The sequence below is a fragment of the Antennarius striatus genome, chromosome 15 (assembly GCF_040054535.1).
Source record: "Antennarius striatus isolate MH-2024 chromosome 15, ASM4005453v1, whole genome shotgun sequence".
Classification (NCBI taxonomy): domain Eukaryota; kingdom Metazoa; phylum Chordata; class Actinopteri; order Lophiiformes; family Antennariidae; genus Antennarius; species Antennarius striatus.
Window position 1 is genome coordinate 5,727,064 of NC_090790.1, and position 9,212 is coordinate 5,736,275.

At 39.2% G+C, this 9,212-nt stretch overlaps 1 protein-coding gene across 1 annotated transcript; it reads right to left on the reverse strand.

Moving 5' to 3' along the window:
• Positions 1 to 2,713: 2,713 nt before the first annotated feature.
• On the reverse strand, positions 2,714 to 6,605 carry gfi1b (growth factor independent 1B transcription repressor). Its single transcript, XM_068334988.1, has 7 exons — positions 6,327 to 6,605; positions 5,878 to 5,978; positions 5,230 to 5,418; positions 4,898 to 5,127; positions 4,661 to 4,798; positions 3,733 to 3,898; positions 2,714 to 3,303 (listed from the first exon to the last, which is right to left on the reverse strand). Exons 2-7 carry the CDS (start codon positions 5,969 to 5,971, stop codon positions 3,125 to 3,127), a joined length of 996 nt encoding a protein of 331 aa, XP_068191089.1. The 5' UTR covers positions 5,972 to 5,978; positions 6,327 to 6,605; the 3' UTR covers positions 2,714 to 3,124.
• Positions 6,606 to 9,212: the final 2,607 nt, after the last annotated feature.

Genomic DNA, 9,212 nt, shown 5'->3' on the forward strand with positions numbered 1-9,212 from the left:
TTCAAGGTGCATGCAGACGTGAAACGCTTTCTTCTTTTTTCTCCAGTTTTTCCCCGGGCTATACTCCAGCACAGCACTACCCCTCCCCTTTCAGGACCCATGTCCTGTTTGCTTTGTCCCACCCCCAAAAATGATCGTCTGTCTCTCCGTACAGTTGGTTACCTGTGCAGGAATTTTGATTTGCTCTGCGTCCTCTTACCGTGATGCAGCAGCTGCTGCTGTAGCAGGTCTAACTGTTGTGAAGGATTGCAAAGGATCTTGTTGTCGCGGTAACACCAACAAGTTTTGCATAAAGACCTCAGATTTGTTTGCGAGACCGTAAGCTTTCATGTGTCCTCGCTTGTCTGCGCAGACCTTGATTTAAAGAGAAAGCAGCTTCTCTGATATTATGATCCCACTGATGTATTTGGTGGCATTAACTTTAAAGGAGCAGTTCACCAAAATATTAAAATTCAAACATTGTATCTTCATCCTATTGTGATTAGGAGTTGAGTGGAGTTTGTATTCATAAGTTACCATTTGTGGGGCTTCACAAGAAAACAGAATTGCATCATTCCGTATGAACAGGAAAAACTGCAGAGGGAATTTCACACAGTTTCTCCAGGAAGCCAAAAGCATTAGTGGGAAAACCACATCTGAGGAAGGAGCATCAGCTTGAACCCACCTGGACGGGCCATTTCTAGCAGGATTTAGGAGAAGAATGGAGTTTGAATCACAGAACAACATCCGGTCCGGATCTTTGTCCTAATTTTTTTTTTTTTTTCTTGACCCAGATTTTTCAAATCATTTGGAAAAATCTGGGTCAAATCCAGTCTTAAACCTCCCAACCATCTGGAGGAAAGTGAGAAGATAACCATTAGTTTGCAAAAAAAAGTTTGATTCTTATTCGATAAAATCTGGATCACACGCTGGTGGTGTAGCAAGGAACGTTTTAAGATTATTATTAAGATTAAGTTTTTGATAACATTCTACTTTTGACACACATCTAAAATTCACCTCCAGTTCTCAGTGAAGGATAGATAGCAGGTGATGACAGCGTCTTACCCTCCTTCATACACTCCTATTGGCTCACTATGAAATAGGATGATGGCTGTGTTCAGCGATCACATGAGGTGGGGGCCTCAGGAAGACCTTGGGCACCATATTGTTAGTGATGAAGACTCAAGATTTCAGAATCTGTGGAGGCTCCTGTGTGTGCGATGAAACCCGATTTCCTACTCAGTCGAGATTTCAATGTTTTCCGTAAGAGTACAAAGATATGCAGACGTCACGAGTCGTCGATGATCTCGACTGTGCACACATCTTTGAGCTACTGAGAACAGCTACAGGATTCAGGATTCTGGTTCATCAGAGGATTCAAATATTGTCTTAACAGGTGAATTGTATGGAGTCCTTGTTTTTATTATTTTATTTCATTCTAAAAAACTTTCCGTCTTCCTCAGTTGTTAAACAGAAAGTTGCAAAAGTGTGTCGCTGTTCAGCTCCATAAATATTTAGTGGACAACATGGCATCGGTAGGGGAAGTGAGTAGTTGGATGAATTTTCTTTCTTTTTTCTTTTTTTTTGCATGTGTTCCTCAAACCGTCCTGATGTCACATTCGATGATCTTATCTATGTCTTCAATCCAGTTCTTGTCAGATTTAAAAGGCCTAGGTGGTGATCTGATTTGCCCCAAGCGGCTTAATGTCCTAACAGGTTTTTATGTTTGAGGAAGGTGGTGAGTCGTCATTAAAAATATCATTTGTTTGTTGAAGTAAATCCAACATGCTGGATGGGTGTGGTGACGGTTGACTAAGCAATCAATCCCTTTTCCCCAGCTCCTTCTTAATCCCTGTATCCCATTTCACTCTAAGGACTGTAAAAGGAACTGTAAAGGATAGGCAAAGGTATGTGTGGACAAACTCCACCAGGATCTAGTTGAATTGTGATTTGTTACTGAGATTATAAAGCTCGGTTTGTTTCTCATGAAATAATGAGGGAGTTGGATGAAATGGAACAAAGACACGTCCCCTTAACCGTCTGCTTTCTAATCATTCCTTGGAAAGAAGAGTTCTCTGGCCGTGGATTTACACGATGTTCCAGGAGTGGTATTTAAATGCAGAATTTCTTCATTTACACAATATCTCTGATCTCACACAAGAGATTTTCACCTGAGGATATGGAGTCACACAATTCTACATCCTGCTCCAACAGGAAAATGACTCAGAAAGACACACAAAAAGAGATGAACTGGGTTAAAAAAAAAGAAAAGAAAAAAAAATAGTGTTTACAGTGCTCATTGTGTCATCTTAGACAAACACTGTGCATGTCTTTTTGCTTCCAGGTATAAAGGTGTGCATATTTAATCTCACTAACAAAATGACTAAATGTCTTCAGACTCACTGCTCTGACCATCTAAAATGAGGTCAAACGGAGGCCATCTGCTGTCCCACCTGAAAACCACCCTCCTCAATCTCCAACGAAGGCTCCCATCTTGTTTGCAGCTCGTCTTCGATGGCTTTCACCAACAACAAACTGAATTAAATTAAATTAAATTAAACCATCATTAAATGGTTTTATATAGTTACTGTTTTCAGTGTTTATAATGTATTATATTATACAATAATTATATAGACTTTCTAATATGTGAAAAGTGAAGTACTGATTCTGGCTCCACACACACACACACACACACACACACACAAAAGATTCATACAACCGAGGAATTTCCAGCTAGATTCTTAATTTTATTTTAGTCAAGATATTTATCAGTTCACACACAAATTCCAACCATGTACAACATTACTCGATAATAAATAAATTATATGACACAAAAATAATGTTATTCTTCCATTTATCAAAAAAAAACAACAAACACATTTTTTTAGAATTTGAAGACATACGTATGCAAACACATTTTTTTGACAGACTAATACGTTTTAATCACCTGCTTATTTCTTCATTATACTGGAAGTTAAATCACATTCAATTAGAATTTGATTTCGGAACTTCCTGATGATCACACTGTATTTTATAAACGCCATTCAAAATACACAACACTGTGTGTGCAGATTGTTTTGATAGGAATTAAATATACACATGAAAAGACTTTGCTGTGTTACGTGGAGGCCGCAGGGCTTCACCTTCACTTCATGCCGTGCTGGCTCTCGTGGTGCCTGCGTAGGTCCACCTTACGCTGGAAGCCCTTGGAACAGATGTCACATCCGAACGGTTTGAAGCCCGTGTGCTTCCTGCTGTGGGTGATCAGGTTGGAGCTTTGGCTGAACGCTTTACCGCACACTTGACATTTGTGGGGCTTTTCTCCTATAAAAATAAAAGGAGTGAGTAAAGACACAACATCTTGGAATGATTTCAAATCATTTGCATAAAGAGGTCATGGTCCTTCTCGTTCCCCTTTGGAGAATTTGTAGATTAATCATTTAGATCATTTAAATGGTGTGTGTCTATCAGCAGGATACAGTTGCACGACAAAACATTTATTGGAAATGAATGTGGACAGCAAGCAGTTCCTTTACAGACGCATGCATGAAGCAGGAAAACCAGATATGCAAATCAACATGACATTTGTATAAGTTTCTTTTTTTCTGATTTATCAGTAGACACACAACTCTTGGAAACAATTCCTGCATGCTGCACCTGGAAAGCAGATAAATGGCCACGAGGAAGAGGAGCATAGGGTTTTTTTTATGTCTGTCTTTTACTTAAACCACGTTAGAAACCTGCACGACTTACCAGTGTGAATGTAGGTGTGTTTCTTCATGTCCGACTTCTGGTGGAACCTCTTGCCGCAGTACTGGCAGGGGTAAGGCCTTGTGTCTGAGTGGATGAGCAGGTGTGTGGAGAGGGTGGAGGAACGCTTGAAGGATTTGCCGCACATCTTGCACTCAAAGCTTTTTTCCTAAATATTCGTAAATGTAAAAAAGAATATACATATTTTATATACTGTATATATATATATATGTGTGTGTGTGTGTATTTTTTTTCTCTTTTATATATATCACAAAATATCACTGAGTGTTTCACTGGAAACGTTGAGCTTCAGGGTTCATTTCTGTGTCTAAAATAAAATGGCTGACCAAATTATCTTTCCACACATCATGTGATCTTCGTCAGCCAATGAACTTTGGCCAGATGTCATCAAATTTGTTCTCATTTAAAGAATAAAACCTCCATGTGATCACATTCAAGAAAGCTTCACAACTCTGTTATTACAGCTAATTACAGGGAGATTATTTTGTTTTAATTGTTAAATACAATAATATTTAATCCTGCAATTTAAGAAATCAACTAATCACTTAATAAACATGATATAAATAAATCCATTAACATTTTGTTTGTAAGTCTGGAACATGTTTTACTGAAATTCATGTTTGAACTTTTAAGTAATTCTTTTCTTGTTTCTTTCTTGTTCAATGAAATTAAATTTATAATTAATGGAAAAATTATGAAATGTGTACTGGGTCAGAAAAGAATCCATTTTAATAAATAAATAATCCACGTATGTCACATATCAAGAGTGGCTTACTCATTGTGATGAGGAAGACTGTAAAAACGTATATAAAAAGACAACTGATGATGACCCTGATGATGTCATAGTGATGTCACAAAGTGATGGACACCAGGAAGACAAATGAACAAAGTATCAGAGTCCCACTTTTACCTGAGAATGGACATTCATGTGTTGCTCCAGGCTGACAGCATGGCCGAAGGTTTTTCTGCACACATTGCAGCCGAAAGGTCTCGTCCCACTGTGGGACCTCCTGACGTGGACCTCCAGTCCGTGTGACGTTGAGAATACCTGAAACAGACACCCGACTGAATCACGTACAGTTTGCTTCAATGATGTGGGGGGAGGGAGGTGGTACATGTTGGTGTGACGCTAACAAGTGGTGCACACCTTGTCGCAGGTGATGCAGTGGTAGGTGTTGGAGGTGGGGGAGTAGTGGGTGCTGCAGTCCAGAGGCTGCTGGGGCTGCGAGCTGCGGCTGATGTGGCTGCTGTACAGACCCCCAGCGTGCTGCAGCACCGTGGGGCTGAAGCTCATCTGATGGAGCTCGAAGGAGGACGGCACCGACTCCCAGGCATACGTCGGCTTGAAGTACGGAGGGAATCCTGCCATGTGAGACTCTGAAGGTGCACCCACAAAAACGTCATCTTTTGATTTAAACTTGCACCGCAGATATAGATCATGGAATTAATCTCCGTGTAAGATTAGTGACTGAAGCTCACCGTTTAGGAAGTAAGGCTGCGTGGGAGGTGGTATGGATGAATCTGGGTGCTCAGGTGAGGTGCAATCAAGTTCTCCCTCCTGCTCCTCCTCTTCCTCCTTTTTAAAGGTACAATGGTTCAGAGGAGAGGAAGGTCCATCCGACTGAGGCCTGTCTGAGGAGTCCGTGCTGCGAGCCTCTGAAGGGACTTCTACACACCCACAACAAATACAAGTGTGATTCATTCTGACATAGGACTCTTAGCTCTGTGTTAATGGAGTAACTATATATTCCATAAAAATCAAAACTGTAGCTTCGCTGGGAATCTTTTTCTTTGTAAAGAGAACACTTATTCAAAACCTATTTCATGAGTTATGGATGTCATTTATAAAAAAAACTGCTTAAAAAATGAAAACCTGTCAAACAGCTGTTTTAAAGAGATATGGCAGTGAGACTGACAGCAGTGCTTTTAAGACAATTTCCCCGTTGAGGGATAATAAAATGGACTTTCTTCTTCTTTTTAATGTTTGAACTTGTTTTTAAACATTTTTAGAAAATTTCCCAGTTTGGGATCAATAAAGTATATCTGATCTTATCTTATCTTATCATGTCTTATCTTATCTTATTTTTCTTTCATTTCTGGATAATATAACATTCGGTCGTGACTTACTTGTGTTGACGGGGGCCTTTGACTCGTCTTCATATGATCGGTGAACATTGTAAGATGCGCACCTTTTGTTTTTCACCAGAAACGAGCGAGGCATGTTGGTCCTGTCGCAACAAAACGTCTGTTAGATGAATGTTAAGATTATTTTATTGACAAAGATGTCAATAAAATAATCATCGAGTCAATTAAATGTGAAAATGTGAGCTTTATTTTCATATTTATGTTACACTCTTTCAGTGTTTAATAGTCGGAGGAGTTACTTCATTATAACCTCAATTATTAGAATCTCATTCCAAACTCAGGCGCAAATTGATTAAATAATAGAAAGTAATTCTTCATTCTGTTTAATCAACAGGCATAAACATTTAATTGGCGCATTTTACATATATTTTCATTTTAAAACTAACAAAAGTCGGAGAAATTCGGTCGTTTAACATTCAGAAGATACTCACTGTTGCACAGGTGAAAGAGTTCCCGTCGAAATAAACTTCTGCAGTAAAATAATGATAATTTCCTTCTTGGTCGAACGTGAAAAGGCTCAGGAGACAAATGCGTCGCAAAATCCGTTCCTAAAAGTCGGGAAAGCAAAGCAGCGTAAAACCATCACACTTGTTGCTTTCTTTTTCTCCCCTCCCAGATTTTCAATCAGATAATTTCGCAGGAGAATCTGACTGTGGTTTCAGCCAATGAAAAGGTCGACCTGCAGGTGGAAATTTGCGTAGAATAACACAGGGCCTTTGGTGTACCTGTAACAGTTATTTTAAAAAAAAAATGCACAGAGCTCTGAGAGAAAAGTTGAAGTTAAAGAAATATAATTGTCAAGGTTTTTATTTGCCTCAAACGAAAATGTATTGTATTCAGTAGTCTGTTTTTGGCGCATCATACGAGAATATTTAAATTATAACAGACATTGTCTAAATAAAAAAAAGTTTCAACAACATCAATTTAAAAAAAAATCCGACCGAATATTTTCACCTGATAATATTTGATTTATGGGATTTAGTCGCTTCTGTGTGTCTGTGTTGATTCAAAAGGCTATAAGACCTCATGAGAGTGTCGCACATCCACAACACACCAAAACACACACCAAACCAGTCCGGTGGATCCGTTCCGTCACACCGTTTGTTAAAAACGCTTTGATATTTAGACACGACAGATTTCTTTCACTGGATGATTCAGTGTCACGTGTCCAGGAAAGAAAAGCAGGTGAAAACGACACAGTTAAATACAGAAAATCATTTTTTCCCCCCAACTTTGCGTGGAGAAACGACCTGTTGAAGTGATGTAATGAAGGGAGGAGAGCGTTTCCATGGAGGCGGAGGGGCGACATCTAGTGGACAAGAGATGTTCACTCACCCACTGGTGCTTTTACTGGTGTGCTGGACTGCTGTGGACACGTACACTTTATGCATTATTTCTCTGCATATAATGAAATAAAAATCATCAAGAATGAATTAATTTCACTTACCTGAGAGATGGGGAAGGTCATAGTGAATCTCCATGTGAGGTCTTCAGCTGGTCTAGTCTTAATGTCATTGACAAAAAGTAAAACCACAATCTGAATTTTATTCCACTATTATTATTATTATGTTATTATTAACTACTGTATTATGTATTTTAGGGTAACCTAACATGATATTATACATAGAAACTCCATTTAGATGTCAGAGGGGCTGCTAGCTCATGATATTTACTCAATAGCTTCATTATAAATAATTCATGTTAATATGTCCCAACAGAGATGGTGTGTGAATATTATAATAATACTTACCAACATGCTAAAGTAATATATAATTGAGAACTTTGAAGACACCCTTTCATATCAAATGAGATGCTGATGCTTGTTATCAAGTTGTGACCAACATCTTTACCTGTCGAATACGCCAGTCGGTCGACTGAACATTCCACAAATGTCTTTTATTGCCTCTGGTCTATTTATTTGTAAACTGGATTTATACATTATTTTCTTCCCCCGCAAACTCCACAGCAACCATATTACATTTTGTTCCTGTACTGTATGGATGTGAATCTATACCAATGTAATTTTATGTTCTGATGCAAATTTACCAAATATTCTGGCATTTAACACCAGAATCTAATCCATTCTAATCTCATTAAATTCTCCTTTCAGGTTTTCCCTTCACCACAGTGAATCAGTGTCCTCCATCTAGCCCTGTCTTCTGCATCCTCTTCTCTCACACCAACTATCTTCATGTCTTCCCTCATTACATCCATAAACCTCCTCTTTGGTCTTCCTCTAGGCCTCCTGCCTGGCAGTTCAAAACTCAGCATCCTTCTACCAATATATTCACTACCTCTCCTCTGGACATGTCCAAACCATCTCAGTCTGGCCTCTCTGACTTTATCTCCAAAACCTCTAACACGTGCTGTCCCTCTGATGTACTCATTCCTGATCCTATCCTTCCTGGTCACTCCCAGAGAGAACCTCAGCATCTTCATCTCTGCTACCTCCAGCTCTGCCTCCTGTCTTTTCCTCAGTGACACTGTCTCTAGACCAAACAACATCGCTGGTCTCACCACAGTTTTGTACACCTTTCCTTTCATTTTAGCTGAAACTCTTCTATCACACATCACACCTGACACTTTCCTCCACCCGTTCCATCCTGCCTGGACACGCTTCTTCACCTCTTTTCCACACTCTCCATTGCTCTGGACTGTTGACCCTAAGTACTTAAAATCCTCCACCTTCTTGATCTCTTCTCCCTGTAACCTCACTCTTCCACTTGGGTCCCTCTCATTCACACACATGTACTCTGTCTTACTGCGGCTAACCTTCATTCCTCTCCTTTCCAGGACAAACCTCCACCTCTCTAGCTTCTCCTCCACCTGTTCCCTGCTCTCACTGCAGATCACAATGTCATCTGCAAACAGGTTCTAATCTAATTGAATTAAGTGACTTAATTTACGCTCGAGAACCGTGACAGATAAGTAACCTAATTTTAATTGTCTGTAGTACTTTACTGATTACACTTTGACTCTATTTTACACATATGCTAAGATCTTAAATGGGATAGCAAATAAAAAACAACAACAACCAGATCCATTTAATTATCAAGTCTCAGTTACACACTGTCAGGGAAGCAGTTTACCCAGGATAGTTCTCATAATGACAGTCTGCAGTCGGTCGTTTGTTTTTAACATTTTATTTTATGTTGTCAGTGACAGTGAAATACTAATGTCAAATTAATGTCACATTTAGTCAGAACACTGTATAGGCTGAACAGGGTTTAAAATGGAGCATTCCATTCTGATAGGAAAACAACAGTAGGTGAGATGTTAGGGACGCAACTCACAAGTTTGAAAAGAAAACTATGGCA

Bases quoted from the DNA above. Each gene is read 5' to 3' on its own strand.
- gfi1b (XM_068334988.1), bottom strand. From the start codon at position 5,971: ATGCCTCGCTCGTTTCTGGTGAAAAACAAAAGGTGCGCATCTTACAAT. The intron at 4,799-4,897 runs GTGTGCACCACT...TGTCTGTTTCAG, and splicing joins ACTGCATCACCTGCGACAAG to GTATTCTCAACGTCACACGG. The intron at 3,304-3,732 runs GTAAGTCGTGCA...TTATTTTTATAG, and splicing joins ACACACCTACATTCACACTG to GAGAAAAGCCCCACAAATGT.